Here is a 27,309-nt window from a genome sequence, read left to right as displayed (position 1 = left end):
AAACGTGTCTCTTGTACTTCGCCGGAATTCCATCAACAAAATCTGACCGCTTCGTCGTCCCGCGTTAATATACTTATGGGTTGCGGGGGTTGGGTTATTCGACCCGCTTCGTCCCGGATATCTTGGCCCAAAAACATGCTTTTCTATTTATTTATTTCCTATTAAATCCGATGGAGGTTTTTTTTTTTTTTTTTGAATAAATATCCGATGGAGGTTTGTTGGACATGGACCTGTAAAATTTTGGTGAGTAATGGAGGGTCAAGTAGTAGCTTTTTCAGTACAGTTATTTCTCGTCAAATATAAATATGTTTTTGTTGTTCAAATCTCATGTCTGAATTGAGATAAACTTACTTGGTTATTCGATATATAATATTTTGTATCGTATAAATTTGGCTATTAATATTGTATAAAAAAAAATTTTGTACAGAACATACTACGAAATGATGACACGAGAAAAGCTAAAAGAAGATTTGTAAATCTTAGCTTCTGTTTGCAATCACCATAGTGAAATGATTTTTCTTTTGGAATAATTGGAAATGAATTAGAAGCAGATTTTTACATAGAAGGAAAGAAAATTGTAATTTTAATTTGCAATTTACATTTTTGACCAACAAAAAAAAAATCTGCATTTTGCATTGACTAGTTGTTTTTTATGTGTATATGCAGTCACTCTCATCTTTCTAGGGGTCTCTGTCTATAGTCCATTCTACAAACTTTTGTGTATTGCACATTTTGCACTGTTGTGAATCAAAAATCAAAACCAAGGTGGGGTGAGACTGTGAGAGTCATACATTACAAAAAGACTTATCCTCACATCTGCCACTGCATTGGCCTCAAATCTCTACCACCAATCTATGATCCAGTACCCACCAAAAAAAGATCCCAATTTTTTTTTCTCATACTAACACCATTCACAACCCCATAAAACATCACACATTGCTTCTCTTTATCTCTTCTTGTTGTTCTTCTTCTTCTTCCCCTCTAACACAAAACCATGGCTGCAGCTGTAACTGCTGCTGTTTCATTCCCCTCCTCCAAGTCCTCAACTCTCCCCACCAGAACCTCCCTTATCTGTCCTGAAAGAATCACCCTCAAGAAGGTAACAAAGATTCAATCTTGGCTTTACATTAGCACTTTTCTCAGTGATTTATGGGTTATTATGATGTCATGGCTTATGGCCCAAAAAGATTGACATGGATTTTGGATATATATTTTTTTAAAGGTTTATAGAGAAGCTTCTGCTGGTGGGAGAGTGGTTTCTGTCAGAGCCCAAGTCACCACCACTGAGGCTGCTCCACCTGCCAAGGCTGTGAAGCATTCCAAGAAGCAAGAGGAAGGTGTGGTTGTGAACAAGTTCAAGCCCAAGAACCCTTACGTTGGCAGAGTCCTCCTCAACACTAAGATCACTGCTGATGATGCACCTGGTGAGACCTGGCACATGGTCTTCAGCACTGATGGTATGTGTGATCAAAAATTCAAAAGTCTTGTTCCTGTTTGAGCTAATTGGTTGATGATAAATAGATTAACTGTTTGTTGAAATGCTTAGGAGAGATGCCCTACAGAGAAGGACAGTCTATTGGAGTGATTCCAGATGGTATTGACCCTAGGAATGGCAAGCCTCACAAGCTCAGGCTGTACTCAATTGCCAGTAGTGCCCTTGGTGACTTTGGTGACTCCAAAACCGTGAGCATTTCTCTTTTCCCTCCAAATTTTTCACTGTACGAATTACATTTGGATCTTGCTGTTATGCTATGTTGAATTGCTGTCCATATTTCTTTGGTTAAACTTGTAGTTTGGGTGTGATTGCCTCCATTCAGGTTTCTCTCTGTGTGAAAAGGCTTGTGTACACCAATGACGCAGGCGAAACCGTTAAAGGGGTGTGCTCAAACTTTTTGTGTAAGGACACAGATCTTTCTGAAACTGTAAAATATGTCATTTGCACTTGAGTTAATATGTTGCTTTCATAGTCATACTGTTATAGGTAGGCTAGTGCATCTTGGTTTAAATTTGTCTCGATTTCAGGTGACTTGAAGCCAGGGAGTGAAGTGACCATGACAGGACCAGTTGGCAAAGAAATGCTTATGCCAAAAGATCCTAATGCAACCGTCATCATGGTATAAATACTGCCATATTATTTAATCAGAAAACTAAGCTACTTAAATGCGTTACAGTCGTGATTGATTACTGATTTCTTTATCAATGCAGCTTGCAACTGGTACTGGAATTGCTCCTTTCAGATCATTCTTGTGGAAAATGTTCTTTGAGAAGCATGAAGACTACAAGGTAAAACATTGATACTCTTGTATGTTTTCCTCATAAACTTTTCTGACATGGGGTAGTTATACAAAGGCTAATATGAACAAGACACTCAAAAACAATCTCCTCAAATGCATATCTGAGTGATGAACAATATAATCTAGTGAATGATCTATAGACCTGTCCTTGCCCCACTATAGGCCAACCACCACAATCTGAGAGGCAACTTCCCACTTTGGCAAAACCAGAATATATTATTAATGAATTATCTCATCCTCTAATATTCTAATGAATGATCAAACTTTTGACATGGTTTTTGCACATGGCATGCAGTTTGAAGGTTTGGCTTGGCTCTTCTTGGGTGTTCCCACCAGTAGCTCACTGCTTTACAAGGAGGTGAGATATATTATGAGTTACTTATTCTCATCAATCACTCCTCTTGTCTAGAAACATATGATATAATGATCAGAAATGATTTCTCAAAACAGGAATTTGAGAAGATGAAAGAGAAGACCCCCGATAACTTCAGGCTTGACTTCGCTGTCAGCAGAGAGCAAACCAACGAGAAGGGCGAGAAAATGTACATTCAAACCAGAATGGCTCAGTATGCAGAAGAGCTATGGGAGTTACTCAAGAAGGACAACACCTACGTCTACATGTGCGGTCTCAAGGGAATGGAGAAGGGAATTGATGACATCATGGTGTCATTGGCTGCCAAAGACGGTAAGAGATCAATACGACATTGTTCAGGAACCATTTGAATTGTATCATGGAAGAGCTTACGGTTCTGATTCACAATTTCATAACAAAACATACTAAATCATTGACAAAACATCGTCGTATCATGCCCTCTAAGAACCATTTTCGTGTTTCATGTATCTTGCAGGCATTGACTGGCTAGATTACAAAAAGCAGTTGAAGAAAGCAGAGCAATGGAATGTGGAAGTCTACTAATTTCTGGTCACACTGTACAAATATCTCTCCCTTTTTTACTATAAACAAGTCATTCTTGAATGATTCCCACTGCAGTATGTAGATAGGTAACGTAATCGCAATTTTTCTGCTATATTTTTTTTTCCCTTTTGATGAAGCAGCTGTATTATCATGCCTCAACATGAATTTTATTTCTGCGGGTCACGAATCATACACTAATAGAAGCTTGTTTCGACTTTTTCATACGTTTTTTGTTCAAGGGTTGCTTCAACAGGTAAGTGATCATATGATTGCTGTGGCATTTGATAACAGCTAGAAAGACTCATGCCAATGGCCTTGTATGTACTTGCGTCTTGTTCTATCATTTGGCAGCAGAAAATTAAAAAACTATGAGGGATTGAATTATCAATTAATTATAATCCTTTGCCCAAAGAGAAAGTTAGGGTTAACCTACTTTATCTTTTTGGTTGTTACCCAAACTTAAAGCTCTTTATCTCTTTGGGTTACCCAAACTTTTCGTTTTTTGATAAATTCTTTTGTGGAGGTTCATCAAAAAAAAAAAAAAAAAAAAGGATTAACCAGAGAGATAAAGTAAAAGCTTCAATTTCCTGTCTTTAACTTTATACTAATGATTGAATTGAGTGAGAAATTTTAAAAAAGTGTTTAATTTGACAACATATTCTAAAGTTCTAAACGATTTGGTATTCACAAAAAACATGTCAATAGAATGCTAACGACATGTTGTGAGCTACCTTTAAAGTTTGGCATTTAATTTCGTAAATTTTGCGCTCTAACCAGACATTCAAGCCCACAAAATTCCATTTGAAGTTGACATTCACTTTTCATTAGTGCAATGTAACACACTAAATACCAATCTCCTATTTTCAAATGCTTCTTTTCTAGCTAATAGAACAGGGGACGATCTCCGCCAATATTGAATTCGTAACCAATTCGAAAATGTGGAATCTAAGTTGCATTCAGCGTCACTATCAAACTAGTGTAGAGATGTTGGTGTAAACCCAAAAGATTAAACACTAAAGGATGCAGGAGCAGGGTTTTTAGATGCATGTCGTAGTAGCAGACCCAAACCCCTAATTTAAATAAAAGTGGGATTCAAGCTTAAAGCCCAAAACAAAGAAGTAGGTGAATAAAGTAATTAGAAGTGGGCCGAACAACGGATTAGGGTTGTGTTAGGGTTCTGCTTAAAATTATTAATCTAATTAGATTTACTAGTAACACACTATATAAACCACACTCTCCCTCGGAGTCTAACCCTCGCATAAATCAAAATAAAAAAGAATCTCATTCCTCTCTGAAAGTTTAGGGTTAGGGTTTCAAGAATGGCGGAGGAGAGGTCGACTGGGGTAGTGAAGTGGTTCAATGACACCAAGGGTTTCGGCTTCATCACCCCTGACAACAACACCGAAGATCTGTTCGTCCACCAATCCTCGATCAAATCCGACGGCTTCCGCACCGTCGCCGAGGGTGACGCCGTTGAGTTTCTGATCGCCGTCGGCGAGGACGGCAAGACCAAGGCCGTCGATGTCACTGGTCCGAACGGCGCGCCTCTGCCGGGGAAGGAGAGTTTTGCTCGCTCCGGCGGCCGTGGCGGTGGCGGTAGAGACGCTGCGGGATTCGGCGGTGCGTGGAGAGGTGGAGATCGCCGTAACGGTGGTGGCGGCGGCGGTGGCGGGTGTTATACTTGCGGCGATACTGGTCACATGGCTAGGGATTGTAATCGCGGTGGGAATGGAGGCGGTGGAGGCCGCGGTGGTGGTGATGGATGCTTTACTTGCGGAGGGTATGGACACATGGCAAGGAATTGTCCTAATGGGAACAGCGGCGGTGGTGGCGGTGGCCGTGGTGGTGAGGGTTGCTACAAGTGTGGCGATTTTGGCCATTTGGCTAGGGACTGTTTCAATGGAGCCTCCGGTGGCGGAGGCGGTGGTGCATGTTATACCTGTGGGGAGGTTGGTCACATGGCAAGGGATTGCACCAGGGGAGGGGGTGGCGGTGGACGCAGTGGCGGTCGGTATGGCTACAGTTCTGGATCTGGTGGCGGCAATGGCTGTTACAACTGTGGGCAGGCTGGGCATTTTGCCAAGGAGTGTCCAAACCAGGCTTGAAGGACAATAAGAAAGTGAGAGTGCTAGTAAATACTCTTAAGATCTTTGATCTTTTTTTCTTTTTTTTTGTTAAATCCTTGGTATTTAGTTTTGGTGCTCTTTTCTGGCGCATTGTGGGATACATATGGTGTTTTGGCAAGGGGTTTTTGATTTTCTGATGATGGGCCACTGTTTGGCAAACAAATTTTCCCTTTTACAGACATATATGCGGTTATTCGGCTATAGAATTAGGTGGTTTTAATCTCATCTTGTTATGGGTGACTCCAGGATAAGTTTTTTAATTGATCAGTGTTTATTTGAAAGTTTGGATGATGATATGAGTCTCAATTTTATCAATGTGCTGGGTTGATTCTCTTTTTCTTCATCTGTTGTGGCACTAAATCCATCTGCATTGGGACTACAAGCGCTGAATTTTCATTGTCAAGTGTGATTGTTGGATTATGTTATCTCTCATTCTCTCTAGGGAATTCTGAGTTATGTCTTCATCTGTTGTGGTACTCAACTACTGGCCTTTTGAGTTAAATTCCTGTTTAGGATTAGTCTTGCTGTTGTTGATATGGATTTGGAGGCTATGCCTCATCCAATTTGCAGGTGTTTCCATCGGTATGGTGAAACTTCAATGATTTTTGAATGGTTTTAGATGCTATATGCTTCATAATCAAATGCTGGTGTGGTGTTTTAAGGTCTAAGATTAGGTTAGATGGCTTGCAATTGCTTCATTGAGTAGCAAAAACTTGTCAAACCTCATGTTCATGAGGATACTTGAATGATTTGTGTGTAACTTTTAGGTATTGATGAACTCATGCAGCAACCTTTTCCTAATCGATGTCGTTTGGATGTTGATACTCTTACTTTTTTGGTGCCAGTTTCGGTAGGAGATATTATTTCCACAAAGTTATACTCTAGCTTGGTTGAGTGTTAAGTTTTGATCTTGTTGCTTTCAATGGTGCTACATTCCTTCAGAGGCATTCTATACCAGATTACCAGTTGCTCTGCATGAGCTTGATTTCTTTGTGTTTAGATAATGTGATGGAGTAAGCTTGGGTGTTCCTGAACTACCCTTATTTTCGTTGGAAATACTTTATTGTGTTTGCTAGTTTGTTAAAAGTGTTGATGCTCGAGTTGCCCTGGCAAGACAGCTTTCAGCGCCTGAGTCATGAAACGTGTTTGGCAGACAGACATAAGTTCTGAGCAAGTCATACTTGTTTGGGGTGGTATTTGCAGTCCTTTGATGTTGTTTGTGGTTTTGTTTGTTTGTTGATGGGTCGATCAGAGGAGTTGGTGCTAAAATTGGTTGCCTTAAGACTGTTTTCTCAAGCGGTTTCCTTCCTCATCAGCGCCCAGTAGCTTTGTGTAGAAGTCTGGATATGTGTCTATGAATGGTTTTGTGTAGAAGTCTGGATATGTGTTGAAAATGTGAATGGTCTTTCTTCTTATCTTTTGGGCTGACCTATGATGTAATATGGGTTTTCTTTTGTTGGCTTGTGATGTAATGTGGGTTTGTCACAGTTATCATCTTGGGACAGCGGTTGGACCAATGTCTGAAAACGGTCTTGACCTTTGTTTATTTGGGTTTTAATATCCGATGGAGACTGCTATTGTAATGTTAGTGGATTCTTTGGGTTGACCTGGTTTTAGCCTGAGCTGCATTTACAAATCCACAGTCTTGGCCGCTAGAGGTTTTGAGGAGACATTACCCCCATCTTGAATCGTCAAGTTGTCAGTCAAGCACTCTTAGGAGTTTGGTTTTTCAGAATTAATTACTGCTTCTGTATAAACAAATCAACCTCGCAAACACATGTTGTCTAATTGGGTCAAGTAGATAGTGGGGGGCAATATATAATGGGCCGGTAAAGTACAATAATGGGTCCTTGTCAATGTGAAAACTAGAGTGTGAGGTCTTAAAAATAAGATAGTTTCCGACTCTAGTGGTGTATACTCAAGATTACAAGTTATAATTTCAAATTCAGAATGATGATCAACCTAGATATGACTGATCAAATTGCTTGATTTGCGTGATGTTTGTATGAACTATAAGTGGTTAAGAGAATTTTGACAAGTTCTAATTTCAAATTCAGAATGATGATCAACCTAGATATGACCGATCAAATTGCTTGATTTGCGTGATGTTTGTATGAACTATAAGTTGTTAAGCAAAAATTCTAATATGGACCAGGGTCCAGGTGGACCACGGTTAAATCCGGCGCGTGAACAGCACGCGCGGGTATTAGTAGGGGTGGGCGCGGGTCGGGTCGGACCGGTTTTGGGCCAAAACCGCATCCGACCCGTATTCTTCGGTGGGCTGAATATTAGGACCGGCAACTGAATGTTAATGGACTGGGCCGAAAATTCGGGTGACCCGAACTTTCAAGTCGGCCCGGTTCGGTTTCGGTTGATCGGCGTCGTCGCTCATCGTCGTTGGAGAGTCGGGATCGTCGTTGCAGATCGAAGGTTGAAGAGTCGGGCTTGGCGTTGTGCAGATCGAAGGCGTCGGCAGGCGGCGTTGGTAGGCTGAGGATCGAGCTCGACGTTGTGCAGATCAATGGCGTTGGTAGGTGGCGCGGCGTGGTAGTTGTTGGTCGGCGGCTGTGAGAGACAGAGAGAGTGTTGGTCGAGAGAGATGAGAGAGAGAGAGAGAACGGCTAGCCTCGAATAGGTTAGGGTTTTCTTTATGATCAGGTAAGGTCAAGTTCACATGAAACCCAATCAGAAGCCAATCAGAAGTTAACACGTATTAAAAATAATAAAAATTAATATTTTATATAAATTCGGCCGGTTCGGTTTATTCCGGTCGGTTCAGAGTAAGAACCCGGTTCAAGCCCGGTTCTATCCGGTCCGGTCCGGTTTGATGCATTTTCCTTAACTGTTTCTTCCGGTTCGGTAACCGGAACCCATTTTCCGGGCCGGTTCGGCCGGTTTTCTGCTCCCGGTTCGGTTTCTGCCCACCCCTAGGTATTAGGCGAGTGAGGAAGAAAGCCGAAGAAAGCTGACGCGACATGGGACCCGCTGATCTGCAAATGTTGGGTTTTTTCACTGTTCCCCGACTTCGTCCTCGTCGGGGTCGAATTCCTTCCGTCCTCCGTTAAACCACCTGCACAGCGGAGAACACCGACGCGTAGAAGATCACATCCACATCTCAACCGGACAACCGATCCACCACCCAACCGGAGCCCCATTACGGCGAACCCTTCATCGATTCCATGGTCGGCGATTTCAACAAGGCAACGCCGAAACCCCCGATGGGCTTCAACGACAACTGCTCCGCCACCCTGAAGCTCATCTGCGACGGCGGCGCTCCCCAAAACCATAGCCTGAAACATCGACGTTGGCGGTGGTGCTGTTGTACACGGCGACGTTCCGGGCCGATTACGGCGACGTCGAGAGAGAGAGAGAGAGAGAGAGATATATATATATATATATATATATATATATATATATATATATATATATATATATATATCAACGGTGCAGATCAAAAGATGCAGAGCATACGGTCCAGATCGTATCTCTGAAAAATTGTTTTCTAATAAATAATTAATATGTTTTTAAGAATATAAGACATAAATAATTTTTAAAATTCTAAAACTTCTAAAAATTGTAAAAAATAGCACTAAGGTCGGAAAAAATTCATGAAAATTATCAGAAACTTGACGTGACGTGTACTTTAATATTGTGTCAAAAAAAATTTATTCATTAACGATCTAGCCATTTAAAGTGCGAGTTAATAGAAATACGAAAAAAACCATTAGTCGGTTGACAGAGTGGATCGACGTCATAACTAATGCAAAATTTTTTGAATTTTTTACCTAAATCCTAAAATAATGTACTTGCCTCATCTAACGGAAAGTTTCTCAAGTGTACAATCCGATGACGCCTTTGCCCTTTGAAGGTTGTAATGAACAAAAATAGGGTTATTAAACCTTAATCCTTTGACCAAGCCGATCGAAATTCTAACGATGACGGATTTTTTCTAATTTTGGACTGGAAGCCTAAAATGATGTACTTGACACATCTGACGGAAGGTTTCTCAAGTGTAAGATTCGATGATGCTCTTGCACTTTGAAGCTTGTAGCAAAAAAAATTAGGGTTATTAAGCCTTATCCATTTGACCGAGCCGATCAACATCCTAACGATGACGTATTTTTTCCAATTTTGGACTCGAAGACTAAAATAATGTACTTGACACATCTGACGGAAGGTTTCTCAAGTGTACGATCCGATGACTCCCTTGCCCTTTGAAGCTTGTAGTGAACAAAAATTAGGGTTATTAAGCCTTAGTCGTTTGACCTAGCCGATCGACATCCTATCGATGATGGATTTTGTTGACTTTTGGACTGGAATCCTAAAATATTGTACTTAGGACATCTGACGGAAGGATTCTCAATTGGACAATCCGGTGATGATCTTGCCCTTTGAAGGTTGTATAGATAAAAATAGGGTTATCAAGTCTTAGTCGTTTGACCGAGCCGATCGACATCCTATTGAAGACGGATTTTTCTGAATTTTGAAACCAGACTCTAAAATAATGTACGTGCCACATCTGACGGAAGGATTCTCAAGTGGACGATCCGATGACGACCTTGCCCTTTGAAGGTTGTATAGGGAAAAAATTGGGTTATTAACCCGTAGTCGTTTGACCTATCCGATCAACATCCTATCGATGACGGATTTTGCCGAATTTTTGATTGGAATCCTAAAATATTGTACTTGGGACATCTGACGGAAGGATTCTAAAATTCACGATCCGATCAAATCCTTGCCCTTGGAAGGTTGCATAGGGGAAAATAGGGTTATTAAACCCTAGTCGCTTGACCGACTCGATCGACATCCTATCGTTGATGAATTTTTCTAAATTTTTGATTGGAATTCTAAAATAATGCACTTGGGACATATGACGGAAGGATTCTCAAGTGGACGATCCGATTACGACATTGCCCTTGAAAGGTTGTGTAGCAAAATTTAGGGTTATTAAGCCTTAGTCGTTTGACCTAGCTGATAGAGTAACTATCGATGACGGATTTTGCCAAATTTTGTACTGGAATCCTAAAATATTGTACCTGGAACATCTGACGGAAGGATTCTCAAGTGGACAATCTGGTGACGACCTTGCCCTTTGAAGGTTGTATAGAAAAAAATAGGGTTATTAAGTCTTAGTAATTTGACCTAGCCGATCGACATTCTATCGATGATGGATTTTGCCTATTTTTGGACTGGAATCCAAAAAAATTGTTCTTGGAACATCTAACGGAAGGATTCTCAGGTACACGATCCAATGACGACCTTACCCTTTGAAGGGGAAAAATTGGGTTATTAACCCCTAGTCGTTTGACCTAGACCATCGACATCCTATTGATGATGGATTTTGCCGAATTTTTGACTGGAATACTAAAATATTGTACTTGAGACATCTGACCGAAAGATTCTCAAGTGTACAATCCGATGATGGCCTTGCCCTTGGAATGTTGTACAGAGAAAATAGGGTTATTAAGTCTTAGTCGTTTGACGACCCGATGGACATCCTATTGATGACGGATTTTTTTGAATTTTGAAAGCGAAGTCTAAAATAATGTACGTGCCACATCTGACAGAATGATTCTGAAGTGTATGATCTAATGACGCCCTTGCCCTTTGAAGCTTGTAGTGAAAAAAAAAATAGGGTTATTAATCCCTAATCTTTTGACCAGGCCGATCGACATGCTATGGATGAAGGATATTATCGAATTTTTGACTTGAAGCTTAAAAGAATGTACTTGCCACATCTGATGAAAGGATTCTCATGTGGACGATCCGATTACGACCTTGCCCTTGAAAGGTTGTGTAGCATTAGGGTTATTAAGCCCTAGTCATTTGACATAGCCGATAGACCAACTATCGACGAAATTTTGCCAAATTTTTTACTGGAATCATAAAATATTGTACTTGGGACATCTGACGGAAGGATTCTCAAGTGGAAAAACCGGTGATGACATTTCCCTTTGAAAGTTGTATAGAGAAAAAAGAGGGTTATTTAGCCCTAATCGTTTGACCTAGCCGATCAACACTCTATCGATGATGGATTTTTCTGAATTTTGTACTAGAATACTAAAATATTGTACTTGGGACATCTGACGAAAGGATTCTCAGGTGGACAATCCAGTGATGACCTTGCCCTTTGAAGGTTGTATAGATAAAAAATAGGGTTATTAAGTCTTAGTCGTTTGACGTACCCGATCGAAATCCTATTGATGACGGATTTTTTTGAATTATGAAAGCGAAGTCTAAAATAATGTACGTACCACATCTGACGGAAGGATTCTCAAGTGTATTATCCAATGACGCCCTTGCCCTTTGAAGCTTGTAGTGAAAAAAAATAGGGTTATTAATCCCTAATCTTTTGACCAGGCCGATCGACATGCTATGGATGAAGGATATTGCCGAATTTTAGACTTGAAGCTTAAAAGAATGTACTTGCCACATCTGACGAAAGGATTCTCATGTGGACGATCCGATTATGACCTTGCCCTTGAAAGGTTGTGTAGCAAAATTTAGGGTTATTAAGCCTTAGTCATTTGACCTAGCCAATGGACCAACTATCGATGATGGAGTTTTCCAAATATTTTACTAGAATCCTAGAATATTGTACTTGGGACATATGACGGTAGGATTCTCAATTTGACAAACCGGTGACGACATTTCCCTTTGAAGGTTGTATAGAGAAAAAAGAGGGTTATTAAGCCTTAGTCGTTTGACCCAACCGATCGACATCCTATCGGTGCCGGATTTTGCCGAATTTTCGACTGGAATCCTAAAATATTGTACTTGGGACGTCTGACGGAAGGATTCTCAAGTGCACGATCCGATCAAATCCTTGCCCTTGGAAGGTTGTATAGGGAAACAATAGGGCTACTAACCCGTAGTCGTTTGACCCAGCCAATCGACACACTATCGTTGACGGATTTTGCTGAATTTTTTTACTGGAATCCTAAAATACTGTACTTGGGACATCTGACGGAAGGATTCTCAAATTCACTATCCGATCAAATTCTTGCCCTTGGAAGGATGCATAGGGAGAAAATAGGGTTATTAAACCCTAGTCGCTTGACCGACTCGATCGACACCCTATCGATGACTGATTTTGCCGAATTTTTGACTGGAATCCTATAATAATGCACTTGGGACATATGACGGAAGGATTCTCAAGTCCACGATCCGATCACGACCTTGCCCTTGGAAGGTTGTGTAGCAAAAAATAGGGTTATTAAACCGTAGTCGCTTGACCTAGCCGATCGACGCCCTATCGATGACTGATTTTGCCGAATTTTTGACTGGAATCCTATAATAATGCACTTGGGACATATGACGGAAGAATTCTCAAGTGAACGATCCGATCACGACCTTGCCCTTGGAATGTTGGGTAGCATAAAATTGGGTTATTAAACCGTAGTCGTTTGACCCAGCCGATCGACGCCCTATAGATGACGGATTTTGCCAAATTTTTGACTGGAATCCTAAAATACTGTACTAGGGACATCTGACGGAAAAATTCTCAAGTGCACGATCCGATCACGACCTTGCCCTTGGAAGGTTGCATAGGGAAAAAATAGGGTTATTAAACCCTAGTTCTTTGACCTACTCGATCGACATCTTATCGATGACGAATTTTTCTAAATTTTTGACTGGAATCCTAAAATAATGTACTTGGGACATATGACGGAAGGATTCTGAAGTGGACGATCCGATGACGACCTTGCCCTTGGAAGGTTGTGTAGGAAAAAATTGGGTTATTAACCCCTAGTTGTTTGACCTAGCCTATCGACATCCTATCGATGATGGATTTTTCCAAATTTTTAACTTGAAGCCTCTGACGGAAGGATTCTCAAGTGTACGATCCGATGACGGATTTATTCAAGATTGAGAATCCTTCCGTCAGATGTCCCAAGTACAATATTTTAGGATTCCGATAAAAAAATTGGCAAAATCCGTCATCTATAGTTGGTCCATCAGTTCGGTCAAACGACTAGGGCTTAATAACCCCAAATTTTGCTACACAACCTTTCAAGGGCGAGGTCGTAATCGAATTGTCCACTTAAGAATCCTTTCGTCAGATGTGGCAAGTACATTCTTTTAAGTTTAAAGTCAAAAATTCGGCAATATCCTTCATCAATAGCATGTCGATCAACCTGGTCAAAGGATTAGGGTTTAATAACCTTTTTTTTTTTTTTTTTTTTTCACTACAAGCTTCAAAGGGCAAGGGCATCATTTTATCATACACTTGAGAATCCTTCCGTCAGATGTGGCACGCACATTATTTTATACTTTGGTTTCAAAATTCAGAAAAATCTGTCATCAATAGGATGTCGATCGGCTCGGTCAAACGACTAATGCTTAATAACCCTATTTTCTCTATACAACATTCCATGGGCATGGTCGTCATCAGATCGTACACTTGAGAATCCTTCCGTCAGAGGCTTCAGGTTAAAAATTCGGAAAAATCCATCATCGATAGGATGTCGATGGGCTAGGTCAAACAACTAGGGGTTAAAAACCCAAATTTTTCCTTACACAACCTTCCAAGGGCAAGGTCGTCATCAGATCGTCCACTTGAGAATCCTTCCGTCAGATGTCCCAAGTGCATTATTTTAGGATTCCAGTCAAAAATTCGGCAAAATCAGTCATCGATAGGGTGTCGATCGGTTGGGTCAAGCGACTACGGTTTAATAACCCTATTTTTTGCTACACAACATTCCAAGGGCAAGGTCGTGATCGGATCGTGCACTTGAGAATCCTTCCGTCATATGTCCCAAGTGCATTATTTTAGGATTCAAGTCAAAAATTTAGAAAAATTCGTCATCGATAGGATGTCGATCGAGTAGATCAAACGACTAGGGTTTAATAACCATATTTTTTCCCTATGCAACCTTCCAAGGGAAAGGATTTGATCGAATCATGCACTTGAGAATCCTTCCGTCATATGTCCCAAGTACAATCTTTTAGGATTCTAGTCAAAAATTCGGCAAAATCCGTCATCGATAGGGTGTCGATCGGCCCGGTCAAGCGACTACGGTTTAATAGCCCTATTGTTTCCCTATACAACCTTCCAAGGGCAAGTATTTGATCGGATCGTGCACTTGAGAATCATTCCGTCAGATGTGGCACGTACATTATTTTAGACTTCGTTTTGAAAATTCATAAAAATCTGTCATCAATAGTGTGTCAATCCGGTGCGTCAAACGACTAAGACTTAATAACCCTATTTTTTACCTATACAACCTTCAAAGGGCAAGGTCATAACTGGATTATCCACCTGAAAATCCTTCCGTCACATGTCCCAAGTACAATATTTTAGGATTCTAGTACAAAATTCGGCAAAATCCATCATCGATAGGGTGTTGATCGGCTAGGTCAAACGATTAGGGCTAAATAACCCTCTTTTTTCTCTATACAACTTTCAAAGGGAAATGTCATCACCGGTTCGTCCACTTGAGAATCCTTCCGTCAGATGTCCCAAGTACAATATTTTATGATTCTAGTAAAAATTTTTGCAAAATCCGTCGTCGATAGTTGGTCTATTGGCTATGTCAAACGATTAGGGCTTAATAACCCTAAATTTTGCTACACAACCTTTCAAGGGCAAGGTCGTAGTCGGATCGTCCACATGAGAATCCTTTCGTCAGATGTGGTAAGTAAATTCTTTTAAGCTTCAAGTCAAAAATTCGGTAATATCCTTCATCCTTAGCATGTCGATCGGCCTGGTCAAAAGATTAGCGATTAATGACCCTAATTTTTTTCACTACAAGTTTCAAAGGGCAAGGGCGTCATTGGATCATACACTTGAGAATACTTCCGTCAGATGTGGCACGTACATTATTTTAGACTTCGCTTTCAAAATTCAGAAAAATCCGTCATCAATAGGATGTCGATCGGGTACGTCAAACGACTAAGACTTAATAACCCTATTTTTTATCTATACAACCTTCAAAGGGCAAGGTCATCAATGGATTGTCCACCTGAGAATCCTTCCGTCAGATGTCTCAAGTACAATATTTTAGTATTCTAGTACAAAATTCAGAAAAATCCATCATTGATAGGGTGTTGATCGGCTAGGTCAAACGATTAAGGCTAAATAACCCTCTTTTTTCTCTATACAACTTTCAAAGGGAAATGTCATCACCGGTTCGTCCACTTGAGAATCCTTCCGTTAGATGTCCCAAGTACAATATTTTATGATTCGAGTAAAAAATTTGGTAAAATCCGTCGTCGATAGTTGGTCTATCGGCTATGTCAAACGACTAGGGCTTAATAACCCTAAATTTTGCTACACAACCTTTCAAGGGCAAGGTCGTAGTCGGATCGTCCACATGAGAATCCTTTCGTCAGATGTGGCAAGTACATTCTTTTAAGCTTCAAGTCAAAACTTCGGCAATATCCTTCATCCATAGCATGTCGATCGGCCTGGTCAAAAGAACAGGGATTAATGACCTTATTTTTTTTCACTACAAGCTTCAAAGGGAAAGGGCGTCATTGGATCATACACTTGAGAATCCTTCCGTCAGATGTGGCCCGTACATTATTTTAGACTTCGCTTTCAAAATTCAGAAAAATCCGTCATCAATAGGATATCGATCGGGTACGTCAAACGACTAAGACTTAATAACCCTATTTGTTATCTATACAACCTTCAAAGGGCAAGGTCATCACTGGATTGTCCACCTGGGAATCCTTCAGTCAGATGTCCCAAGTACACTATTTTATGATTCTTGTACAAAATTCGGAAAAATCCATCATCGATAGGGTGTTGATCGGCTAGGTCAAACGATTTGGGTTAAATAACCCTCTTTTTTCTCTATACAACTTTCAAATGGAAATGTCATCACCGGTTCGTCCACTTGAGAATCCTTCCGTCAGATGTCTCAAGTACAATATTTTATGATTCCAGTAAAAAATTTGGCAAAATCCGTCGTCGATAGTTGGTCTATCGGCTATGTCAAACGACTAGGGCTTAATAACCCTAAATTTTGCTACACAACCTTTCAAGGGCAAGTTCGTTATTAAATTACACGTCACGCCGAGTTTGTGAGAATTTTTGCCCACTCCAAAGCTATTTATTACAATTTTTAAAAGTTTTAGAATTTTAAAGGTTATAATACAAATATTCTCAAAAACATATCAATTATTTATTATAAAATAATTTTGAAGAGGTGCGATCTGGATTGTATACTTTGCATATTTTGATCTGAACCGTTTATAATAATATGTGAGCTCCGAAAAAATGTATTGAGCTTAATGGAGATCGTACGCTAAATTATTCAACGATATCGATAAATATCATGATGCTTGAGGAAATTTTTAGAAATTTTCATAAATTGAAATCCTCAATCTAGGAGTTGGATAATAAAGTACACGACCTGACGAGTTCGTGAAAATTTTCGGGGAATTTTTCAGATACCCGACCTAATTGTTATGATTTTCCGAAGTTTTGAGATTTTGGAAATTAATTAAGGAAATAGAAAATGGGTGGAGCGATCCTAGCCATCCACCGTCTCCAACTCTTGATCACAGCCGTTCAAAAACAATTGAAAGAGCCTATCAATAGGCCTGGGATTAGATGGACGATCTAGAACACCCGAGAGGCTCTCTGACTCGAACTGCAACCCCGCGACCCGACGACGTGACCCGACCGGAAATCTCTCCTCCGGCCATCTCTCCGATGCGGACCACCGGAAAAAGCTTCGTCTCGCCGTCGCCTACGTCCCTGCGATCTCCGATTGTCCCTGCGATCGCTGTCTTCAACAGCACCACCGCTTACGTCGTTGTTTCCGGAGGCAAAGTCGGCTTCGGCTTGGCCGCAATCGGGCTGAGAAGAACACCCCTGCAGCTGCTCAATCTCTGCCCCAGCAGACGGAAGTGTAGGCCAGAATGGGATCGAGGCCACCCTCGACGGGTTGGGCCATGGAGGAGAGGTCGGTGAGGGCCTGCGAGTCGTCCCCGGCAGTGCAGATGTGGCAAGAGCTGTCCATGAACAGGGAAGCTGATGAACAGGGAAGCTGATGTCGAGGACGATGGTGGCCATGTACCTGGAGTCCTGCTTGCTCCATTGCAGTTTGTCTCTATTTTGCAGGTGGTCCAGACTCCAGAGGCTTCGAAGATGGAAAGGAACTGTACCCTCTCCATAACCAGCCGCGGTTAGGTAACCGCGCGTGTCCTTCAAACGCCCCCTAATGGCTTGGTGCAGGTGGACCTTGGTCCATAGAAGTCTATTCGGTGGTTAAGCAAAAGAGTTCTAATTTCAAATTCAGAATGATGATCAACCTAGATATGACCAATCAAATTGCTTGATTTGCCTGATGTTTGTATGAACTATAAGAGCAAGTTCACCCGTTGGGTCACCGGGTCACTTACTATTCACTGCTTTTTAGTGTATATTTTCATTCTCTGGGTCACGAAATACACTGTGCTCGTGACCCAGGGCACGAAATACACTGTGCTCGTGACCCAGGGCACGAAATTAACACTAAAAAGTAGTGAATAGTGGGTGACCTGGTAACCCAACGGGTGAACTTGCCCTAAGTGTATCGATATCGTGTCTTACATTTTGATCTATGTACTTATCAATAGAATCACACACTCATCAACAATTCCCAATTAAAAACTAATAATACAATTCGAAAACTTTAATCTTTGGACTGCTGTCGGAAGAACTAAACACGTGGCAGTTCCCTATTCCTAATCTATGACTCACGAATCAAGATATTTCCCCATCACACCCTAGTTTCTCCACGTGTAAGGCTGATCTCTGCTCCCCCTCTGATATTTTATCACACGCTCAGGCTCAGAGATCCCTACCTGATCCTATCCTCCCAAGCAAGTGAAAATTTCGTTGCCGACTAGCCGTATACTTTCCGAGCTCCGAAGTAAGACGACATTAACTCCAAGCCTCTGTGGATCCCTATGAATAATTAATCTACGAACACCCTATCCCTTGCTTGCCTCCAAAAGCCCTTCGATATATGCCATTTCTTATACACATTATAGCTTATGTCACGAGAACTCTTCTGCCCCAATAAAAAAAAAAAAAAAAAATTGATCTACTGTAGCCGACCTTAACCGCCTCCATGTGGACAACATGGGCCTAGGATCCACCCTCCGTGCTGCTCTATAGTCTATATATAAGTATCATCTTCCACATGCACTACAAAAACAAGGTTTATTTGCGACGTTAGAAAAATGTCGTAAAAAGTAAAAAAAGCGTCATAAAAAGATATTTGCGACGGACATGCGACGGGAAAGAAAACGTTGTTAAAAAACGCGTCGCAATTACTTAGGTTCTTTTTGCGACACGTAGATACCGTCGCCAAAGACTATTTGCGACGGAGTTGCGACGCTTGGCTTTGCGTCATTAAAAAGTGTGTCGAGTTTATTAATCTTTTGCGACACTTTTTTGCCACGCGATTACTCGTCGCAAAAGATATTTTGTGACGCTTACGTACCGTCGTTAAAAGTCTAAATATTTTGCGACAATTTTTTGTGACGAGTACATTATGTCTCATTTAGGTTGGGTGATATTTTTTGCGACGCTCTTGACTATAATTTTACCGTTGCAAGAAGTTTGTGTCAAATATTTTATAAATGATTTATAATAGATTTGTTTATGAATTTTAATTGATTGTTTATAACCAAAATAAACTTCAATTTCACTGCAGTTCAATTAGTGTGAAAGAGTAAATATATATAATAATTGTATAACAAATATCTAGTCATACAAAGTCAAATACTGTGCGAAAACAATAGCTAGTACATATGTAGTTGAAATACCAAATAAAATGATCGAGTTTAGAGTAGCATGCTAATTGTAAAATTTAGAGTAGCATCTTGTACTTTCACCATAATAACCTAGATATTTCGCCAACCTGAAAATAAAAAGAAGAGAACTCATCAATAAACTCAATGAAATAATCAGATTATTTTTGTTGTAGCGATGTATTCGTTTATTTCCAACCTTACGGTTCATAATGAATTTGTGTTTGTAGACGAAGCTAATTACTGCTGACCTTCCAAATCCAATTGATGATGGCCATCTATAGTACGCCTTAATTGCTGTGGACATGAGGAATCATGTATTTATGAAAGTCAACAGAGATGAAATACTTTAAACTTAAGTAAAAGACAAAAAATAACAAAAGCTATACACTAGGTATCCCCAAGAAGATAAACAAATACTTGTAATAGTAAAAACACAACAAAGATGTTATACCTGTTCACTTGTACTTCCACTTTGGTTTACTTGGATACCAACATGTGCCATCAAAAGATTGAGACGATTCGACACATCTTCGTACTTTAATTTCATGTCTCCCAATTGAGATTCATGGCTTTCTTTGAGATCATCTAGCTTTGTTTGGTATTTCTTTTCCATTTCCTCAATTGTCTTCTTTTCAGTAGTCTCAGAAGTTTTTGAGTTACCAAACACTTGAGATGGAGTTACACATGTTCCATACATGCGAACACGCCCATGTGTATCTTCTCCCATCACTGCAGTAAATACCTCTTCACGAAAAATATCATCTTGTTCATCTTCTGGCATGTCCCTCAAATATTCATTGAATTGACTCTATAAAATATATTATATAATTTGATTAAATACTATAATCACTGAGATCAAAGCTTAATTAAAAACAACACAACAAACTGACCAACAAAACAACCAAGCCAAAATTCTCGACACAAAAAATATCAGTAATATACAACTATATATAATTCAACCCATCATATAGCACGTAACTTAAAAACAAAGAATTACAAAAACAAAAAATAAAAATAAAAAATTTGATAAAGAATGGAAGAAGGTGGTTGTAGATTGAACCAATTAACCGTCAAACGACATATATACAACCAAAACATAGTTCATAGACCTCTAATACTATGCATGATATAATTATGAAAATTAAATATATTTTACTCACAATGACGGCAGTAGCCTCCTCATCATGTACTTCAATTGGTTGACCATCATCATTCCTTGTTTTCATAGCTCTTGTTTTGACAAACATGCTCACATGATCTGTTTTCTCTCCATTCTCCATCATCTTAGCAACAAAAGAAATTTATTCATCAAATGTGTAACAGAGAAAGCTAACATCTAGATTCACAAGTGACACAAATAAGTAAAAAGAAGCAATAACGTTTCTTACTTGCACATTACTATATGGAAGAGAAATTAAACAAATTCAAATATTGCGAATGATAGCGTATGTTGATCATATGTGCCATTATTGAAATGCTATACATACCTCTTTTCGTAGTCTAGCAAACGATTTTCGACCAGTCCTATGAGGGACACCTCTTCCTTGTGCACGGCTAGATTTATTCGTCTCACACATTTCCTACAAAAGCAATGATACACCATAAACTTAACTCTTGTATTTCATGATCTTCAATAATACTAAATAATTTCAGTTGATCACTTTACTTGTACATGCGGAAGACCCCAATACTTTACTAATATTTTTCATTGGTCTGCAACAACCTGATTAGGAGTGAATGCTAATCGTTGCTCATCAGTTTCATATTTATCATACCATTGTGTCTTGACTCGACACTTCCAATCCCTCCATCTATTACCAACAACCTTTAAGCAATGATGTTTATATTCATTTGGAACATCTGTGTTATCCTAATAAAAATTATGTATTAATCATGAATCAAAATAAAATATAAAAATTATTTCAAAACAGTTATTAGGAGTTTCTTTGTACCTTGACATCTTTCCAAATGTCATCCAAAACATCATCTGGCATGACAGTCCACGAAGTTAAGGTTAGAGGAACCTTCTGTCCATCTCGGGCCAGGATTCCAAGTTGTGAACTAAACCCCTTCCCATTTTCACTGATAGGCATCCAATTAGCATCAAATTCAATATGCGCTATTTTTCCAGTTCCCCATTCAGGCATACCACAAGCAGCACCCCTACCTTTCTTAGCTCCTTCATTAATTTGACCTGATCCATAATTATAGGAAACAAACACATTAATTTAGGAAGTTCAATCATGACATCTAAAGCATTCTAGTAACAATCTGATATATAAACCAAAATCAGCATAACCAGTAAGTTCACATGTGAATATTTAGTCAATCCCATAGAGATCAGTACAAGTACAAGATTCTATACTTATTAGAATGGAATCATAGATTAGTAGGGTATAAGCATTATAAGTGAAATCCAAGGTGAGGGAATCAGAATTCAATGAAGCAATTAGAAAAATATAGTCCAAACACCAAACTGCAGGTAATCAGCAAAATATTTAATAGCTAGTTCTAATGTAAAGAAAAAGAAAAACACATCAAAAAAAAAAAAGTTGAAGCAACCTGACTCGTGTAATTGGGTTGTAACAGGCTCCTCTGGACTAGCTTCAGCCACATGATGCTGATGTGTCTCTAATTGATGCAAATCTGTAGCCAAAAACAAATGGTAGCACCATGTTTGGAAATGACAGAAAGGCAATCACCACAACAAAAGCATTATTTTATCTTGCCATCCATTGTTTTTATTATAGGAAAATGCTAACTCCTTTACCTGGTATATGCTTTATTACAACCACAATAACACAGCAATTTGACACATTCATTGTCAATATCTATCATAGCTCCTCTAAGTTGAATTATATAGACAATCATAAAGGTAAATGCACATATATTTATGTATAAACAGAATCCAGAATTTTAACCAAAATATTGAGCAATAAAGAGAAGTATGATGGAAGACGAAAAACAATGTTTCCATATCATTACAAAAGGACAATAGGCACCTCTTCAATATTGAATGTCTATCCAAGACCAATCCCAGGCATTATTATCAATGATAATAGTGCATCCAACTTGTAACTTTTCTCCTTGACCTAAAAGACAAAAAAAAGAAAAAGAAAAAAAAGGCAACTATTAGCAATTTGGTAATATCAGAAAAACGCAGGTTCAATCATCAACCCAGAAATTCAAAATTAACAAGTGAGATAAAAAAAATTAGTTTATCTTTCCTACTATGCAAGGACACGTAACTGAGATATGCAATTCAATTAGGGATCTTATATTTGTTTTTCCTTCTTTTCCATCAAACCAGAAGTAAAGAACATTCATTGTGTTTCTAGACCCAGAAATGCAATAATTTTATTTTCTTTCTATACCTACAGTTCTTATTTTACCACTTCTTGTTCTAAACAGAAAGAATTGCATTAAGAAAGAAAAGAGAATGTCTTTGCAAGATGTGTACTTATAACTATCCTCATCTGCAAAAGCAATTAAGATTTGCACTAACACTATATAAAGAAGCTTTAATTAAGGCAAATAAAGAGGAGGAGGAGGAGTGGTGGGGGGTTATATTATATACTATGTATATATACCATATATGGTTAAATGACACCCGGAACAAGAATATGGGCTAAACTGGGTAGTAATCAAAGTGTGTGTATATACACTATGTATATATACCAAAGTGTAAATGCTTATTCTATCTTTGCATATGTATAAGATCTCATCTCTATAAACATAATGACTCATCAGAACAAGAATATGGGCTAAACTGGGTAGTAATCAAAATGGTTTTGTTCTTCACAAACCCAACTGGATGACCTTGTTTTTTCACTAAAAGATTGGCACCATTGTTGACACCCAAGAAATTTGAATAATCAAATCAAAACAATACAAAGCAAAAAAATGACGGAGACGTGTATACCAAACCAGAGGTCCAAACAAGTGACATAAATTTATCAAAGATTGGCAATGCAATTAACTATCAAACTACACAAAGAAACCCCAAGAAAGAGCGAATCTTGAAGTAGGAATGAGCAAATCTTTAAGTCACCGAATTAGCCCGCAAATCTCACCCAAATTCCAAGAAATTGAAACTGAAGACCAACAGTATGCAATACAACAATAGTTCGTCAAATTTCGATAGAAAACAAAAAAAATGCTTCTATATCCATACCTGGATCGAGAGGGAAGGATATTGATCTCGATTTGGAACAAGGATTCGGTACCTGAATGAAGGGGGAAAATTCCAGATTAGAGAGCCAATGCAAAACCTTAAATCAAAACAATTTCAACCATAAACAATACTGACAAACGTACATTACCTAAACCACAATTGTGATTTTGAGAAAGTAGAGATTACTAGACTGCCGGATAGGAATTGTGAGATAGTAGACTAGACTGCAGTCCTGTACAGTTGGGAGACACGATCGAGCTATAGACGAGGAGCAGATAGAATTAAGTTTAAATTGTATTATTTACGACGTGTTTTATTTCCGTGTCGCAAGTCGTTCTATATTTTTGATATATACGACGTGTTATGCGACGATTCTTCAAGAGTGTCGTAACAATATTGGCGCTAAATTTCAGCGGGCAAAGCCGCCCAAAATTTAGTAGAAATTGCGACGGCCGCATAACGATGTTGCAAATAAGTGTCGCAATTAAACATTTTTTTTGTAGTGATGACCAAAGAAAACCTTTAGATCCACGTACAACAATGGCTTTCAGTCGATTTTCAAAGCTCGTACTCTCTCTCTGTCTCATTCACTTCATTTCAGGTACTTATCACACAAAAGTTTGAACTTCTTTTTCATTTCACTAGACTTGTAATCTTAATGATTTTGTGAAAAACACAGGTGGTTACTCGGCGACGTTTACGATTACAAACAAGTGCAGCAACACAATTTGGCCGGGCATTTTGTCAAACTCCGGGACGGCGCAGCTTTCTACTACCGGGTTTGCTTTACAATCCGGGGAGTCTAGCTCGATAGCCGTTCCGGCTTCGTGGTCGGGTAGGCTATGGGGGCGGACTCTGTGCTCTCAGGACCCGACCACGGGAAAGTTCAGTTGCGTTACGGGAGATTGTGGCTCGGGTACTGTCGATTGTGCCGGAAGTGGAGCTGCGCCTCCGGCAAGTCTGGCGGAGTTTACCCTGAACGGAGCGGACGGGCTGGACTTCTACGACGTCAGCCTCGTGGACGGATACAACCTCCCCATGTTGGTCGTGCCCCAGGGCGGGACCGGAGGCAACTGCACCACCACGGGCTGCGTCGTGGACCTCAACGCCGGGTGTCCGTCGGAGCTGAAGGTGACCACGGCGAGTAACAGTGGCGTGGCGTGTAAAAGCGCGTGCGAGGCGTTTGGGGATCCCATGTACTGCTGCAGTGGGGCGTACGCGACCCCTGACACCTGCAAACCGAGCTCGTACTCTCAGTTCTTTAAAAATGCGTGCCCCAAAGCGTACAGCTACGCCTATGACGACGGCACCAGCACCTTCACTTGTGCCGCCGCCGACTACCTCATCACTTTCTGCCCAGCCCCCGCCACCAGGTACCGCCATTTACAATTTTGAACATTGTATTTTTAATTTCTACAAGAGTTTTAAAGTCTATCATTTTAATGTTATCTCGTCTAAATTTATTTACTAAATGATATATTAGTTCATAAATAAATTATTTTGCAGTCATCAAAAATTATTTTAAGCTAGAGACTTCGCAAAACTATGCTTAAATGCAGCTTTTAATAATTTCTGGTACCATAATGGTATTTTTAGGTAACAATAAAAAGAAAAACACTTCATTTTTCTTCTTTTAATTTCTACAAAGTCGGCCGTTGTTTTTGTTTGGTCAACCCAATAAGATATGGTTGTCACGTTTCTCTTTAATAATTGCACTACGAGTTGCACCGTCCATACTTTTGTGATCGATCTACAAGCAAAACAGTCAGAAGAGGGCTTCAATTTTTATATGTCATTATTATTCACACTTAATTATTGCAATTTTTTTTTTTAATCGAGTTAAATGGCGGTGTTTGCAGTGTGAAGTCGGCGAATGGCCAAATCCCTGTTGCGGCCGGCGTCTCAGCCGGTTCACGTCGTTCGATACCGAACGTCATCGTTTTCGCCACCTTGTTGGCGGCAGTTTGGCGGTTGCTGCCGCTATTCTGATTCCTCTTCGCGGGTTTCATACTATTCAATCATTTACGAACGAGTCTCAGACTCCAAGATCGACCTAGTTTTAGACTGTGGTGGGCCCACGCAAATTTTGACAAGAAGCGGGAGCCAATTATTCTTCTGACGTGGCTAGACTCGAGAGCATTGTCCTGTCTTTTGCCCTAGATTCAAATTGTTAGGGCAAAAGCTTTAATGATAGAAACAAACACATGCAGCAAATTGTACACACGGTGATCCACGTCCTTGGAGTTGAAAGAACAAATCAGGAGCGTTGCTTTTTGCGGCCATGATGGGATTTCATTTTTTTAATTGTTGTTATTTATGTTTTTTAGATCAGAATCTGTGAAATAAATAATAGGAAGAAGCTAGCTAAGCTAGAATGTCATTAGCTGGAAATACAATTCTTTTTGCAACTAATGCCAAAGAGATGGAGCTAATGTGATGTATTCTCCTTTTTAGTGTATATAATTTGGGAGCTAGTATTTAATTCATCATTTTTCTTTTGTCACTTGGTGTGATACTATTATTTATAGACTATGAGTCTTAATTTGTTGTCAATAGTACTTGTCATATCTCAAGTTATTAACAATGTTAAGAGTAAGCATCATGCCTATTTTTGCTAATTGGCTGCTACTGAGGACCTCACTAAGCTCAAAGAGTATGATCCATGCTGCCAAAATGAAGGAAAACTAAATTAATGAAGGTGTATGCATACATTTTTTTTTAATTATAATTCGAAATGCTAAAAATTGGTTTCGTTTATTTGGTCAGTATAGTGGTGGAGTTGGAAATTCCAATTGACCGGCTGTAAGATTACAAAGCGTTAAGCGATCTAAATTTTGTTGCAGTCTAGTTTCTTTACACTAGTTTTAAAGAAACAAATAAGGGACAAATAAACTGAATGGAAGAGTTGGATGTCATAGCTCAAATCTCATGCTATGCTAAACTACAGGGGCCTGGGATGGGAATAATTCTAGGTTTCTTAGAACTAATTTTGGGCCAAGTTAACTTCTGGAGGTGAAGTTTTTAGCTGCCCTAGCTACTTGATATAGTGTACATACATTTGTTTGGGAAAATGGTCCGTACGGTACCCGAACTTTTCATCCTTATAACTTTTGGTACCTGAACTTAAAAAAATATCAATACGGTACTTGAGGTTCTTAGCCCAACCGAAGATTGGTACCTAGAGCCGTTAGGTCTGTTACGGAGATTGCTTGGTGGCAATTTTTGAAGGGTATTTTCGTCCTTTCATGCCTCTTTTTTATTTTATTTTATTTTCTCTCTCTCTAATCATCTCTCTCTCTCTCTCTCTCTCTCTCTATATATATATATATATATATATATATATATATCTCTCTCTCTCTCTCTCTCTCTCTCATGTCGCCTTCTTCTTCTTCTTATGCACATTTGGTCAAACACATACCAAAAATCGCAACAGCAAGGTGTGTGATTGCATTGGGATTGGGATTTGGGGTTATTGATCCCAGCCCTCGTTTTAGACCCAAATCTGAAGCCTGAGGGGAAGCAGATCCGTTACAGATAGCCTTCGTCCGCCGAACTCCTCCTCAGACCAATTCTTCGCCCTCCGATCTCGCTCAAATGCTCAAACGTCCCGCCAGAGGGAGCTCCGACAAGCTCTACAAGTACAGCAACCTCCTCCTCCTCCTCCTCTCTCTCCCTCTTCTCCTCTTGACCTCACCCCCTCCTCCTCTCACATTCAGCTTCACACCCCCGCTTCCACCTCCTACGCCGTCATCTTTGACGCCAGCAGCTCCAGCAGCCGTGTCCATGTCTTCCCTTTCGATCAAAACCTCAATCTCTTCCCCATCGGCAATGATCTCGATCTTTTTTGTTTGGAATTTTTGGAGTTAGTTTGTACAAATAACCAACACTGGAGAAGAGAAAGAAGCTTTGACTACGTGACTCTGGCAATTACCCACGAATTCAAAGCATGTGTAATTTAATTAGGTTGTGAAACAGAGAAGAACGAACCCTAGAGATCCCAGGTTACCCATTTCAGCTTCCTGTGGAAATCTGATCCCTTTT

The 27,309-nt window shown here is 39.8% G+C and overlaps 4 protein-coding genes across 5 annotated transcripts; 3 read left to right on the top strand and 1 right to left on the bottom strand.

Annotated features, from left to right (window-relative positions):
• Window positions 1-823: 823 nt before the first annotated feature.
• Window positions 824-3,434, top strand: LOC133716680 (ferredoxin--NADP reductase, leaf isozyme, chloroplastic). 2 transcript variants are annotated; one of them, XM_062143358.1, is made up of 9 exons: window positions 824-1,099; window positions 1,223-1,457; window positions 1,547-1,718; window positions 1,793-1,896; window positions 2,023-2,114; window positions 2,206-2,283; window positions 2,590-2,652; window positions 2,745-2,979; window positions 3,143-3,434. In XM_062143358.1, the coding sequence occupies exons 1-9, from the start codon at window positions 995-997 to the stop codon at window positions 3,208-3,210; spliced, it is 1,152 nt and encodes a 383-aa protein (XP_061999342.1). In that variant the 5' UTR covers window positions 824-994; the 3' UTR covers window positions 3,211-3,434. The 2 variants fall into 2 exon arrangements, with proteins under 2 accessions (XP_061999342.1, XP_061999347.1); XM_062143363.1 differs by having other exon boundaries at window positions 828-1,099; window positions 1,547-1,683; window positions 1,818-1,896.
• A 1,016-nt stretch (window positions 3,435-4,450) lies between these two features.
• Window positions 4,451-5,627, top strand: LOC133716691 (cold shock protein 2). Its single transcript, XM_062143369.1, has one exon. The coding sequence runs from the start codon at window positions 4,530-4,532 to the stop codon at window positions 5,313-5,315; it is 786 nt and encodes a 261-aa protein (XP_061999353.1). The 5' UTR covers window positions 4,451-4,529; the 3' UTR covers window positions 5,316-5,627.
• A 13,657-nt stretch (window positions 5,628-19,284) lies between these two features.
• Window positions 19,285-23,527, bottom strand: LOC133727537 (uncharacterized). The gene is made up of 9 exons (XM_062155131.1): window positions 23,417-23,527; window positions 23,269-23,320; window positions 22,097-22,186; window positions 21,657-21,740; window positions 21,047-21,288; window positions 20,582-20,674; window positions 20,255-20,377; window positions 19,546-19,902; window positions 19,285-19,388 (listed from the first exon to the last, which is right to left on the bottom strand). The coding sequence occupies exons 5-9, from the start codon at window positions 21,239-21,241 to the stop codon at window positions 19,332-19,334; spliced, it is 825 nt and encodes a 274-aa protein (XP_062011115.1). The 5' UTR covers window positions 21,242-21,288; window positions 21,657-21,740; window positions 22,097-22,186; window positions 23,269-23,320; window positions 23,417-23,527; the 3' UTR covers window positions 19,285-19,331.
• A 252-nt stretch (window positions 23,528-23,779) lies between these two features.
• LOC133727189 (thaumatin-like protein 1b) lies at window positions 23,780-25,771 on the top strand. Its single transcript, XM_062154808.1, has 3 exons — window positions 23,780-23,869; window positions 23,948-24,641; window positions 25,128-25,771. Exons 1-3 carry the CDS (start codon window positions 23,809-23,811, stop codon window positions 25,255-25,257), a joined length of 885 nt encoding a protein of 294 aa, XP_062010792.1. The 5' UTR covers window positions 23,780-23,808; the 3' UTR covers window positions 25,258-25,771.
• Window positions 25,772-27,309: the final 1,538 nt, after the last annotated feature.

Source organism: Rosa rugosa, chromosome 1, assembly GCF_958449725.1.
Source record: "Rosa rugosa chromosome 1, drRosRugo1.1, whole genome shotgun sequence".
Classification (NCBI taxonomy): Eukaryota; Viridiplantae; Streptophyta; class Magnoliopsida; order Rosales; family Rosaceae; genus Rosa; species Rosa rugosa.
Note: the sequence above shows the minus strand (reverse complement) of the source record. Positions and strands in the feature narration are given on the sequence as shown.

Excerpts from the sequence above, each read along its gene's own strand:
- LOC133716680 (XM_062143358.1), top strand. The coding sequence starts at position 995 with ATGGCTGCAGCTGTAACTGCTGCTGTTTCATTCCCCTCCTCCAAGTCC. Across the intron at positions 2,115-2,205 it reads CTAATGCAACCGTCATCATG|CTTGCAACTGGTACTGGAAT; the intron begins GTATAAATACTG and ends TTATCAATGCAG. Across the intron at positions 2,284-2,589 it reads AGAAGCATGAAGACTACAAG|TTTGAAGGTTTGGCTTGGCT; the intron begins GTAAAACATTGA and ends CATGGCATGCAG.
- LOC133716691 (XM_062143369.1), top strand. The coding sequence starts at position 4,530 with ATGGCGGAGGAGAGGTCGACTGGGGTAGTGAAGTGGTTCAATGACACC.
- LOC133727537 (XM_062155131.1), bottom strand. The coding sequence starts at position 21,241 with ATGCCTGAATGGGGAACTGGAAAAATAGCGCATATTGAATTTGATGCT. Across the intron at positions 20,675-21,046 it reads ACATTTGGAAAGATGTCAAG|GAAATGTGTGAGACGAATAA; the intron begins GTACAAAGAAAC and ends TTGCTTTTGTAG. Across the intron at positions 20,378-20,581 it reads TTGCTAGACTACGAAAAGAG|ATGATGGAGAATGGAGAGAA; the intron begins GTATGTATAGCA and ends TTTGTTGCTAAG.
- LOC133727189 (XM_062154808.1), top strand. The coding sequence starts at position 23,809 with ATGGCTTTCAGTCGATTTTCAAAGCTCGTACTCTCTCTCTGTCTCATT. Across the intron at positions 23,870-23,947 it reads TCTCATTCACTTCATTTCAG|GTGGTTACTCGGCGACGTTT; the intron begins GTACTTATCACA and ends TGAAAAACACAG. Across the intron at positions 24,642-25,127 it reads TGCCCAGCCCCCGCCACCAG|TGTGAAGTCGGCGAATGGCC; the intron begins GTACCGCCATTT and ends CGGTGTTTGCAG.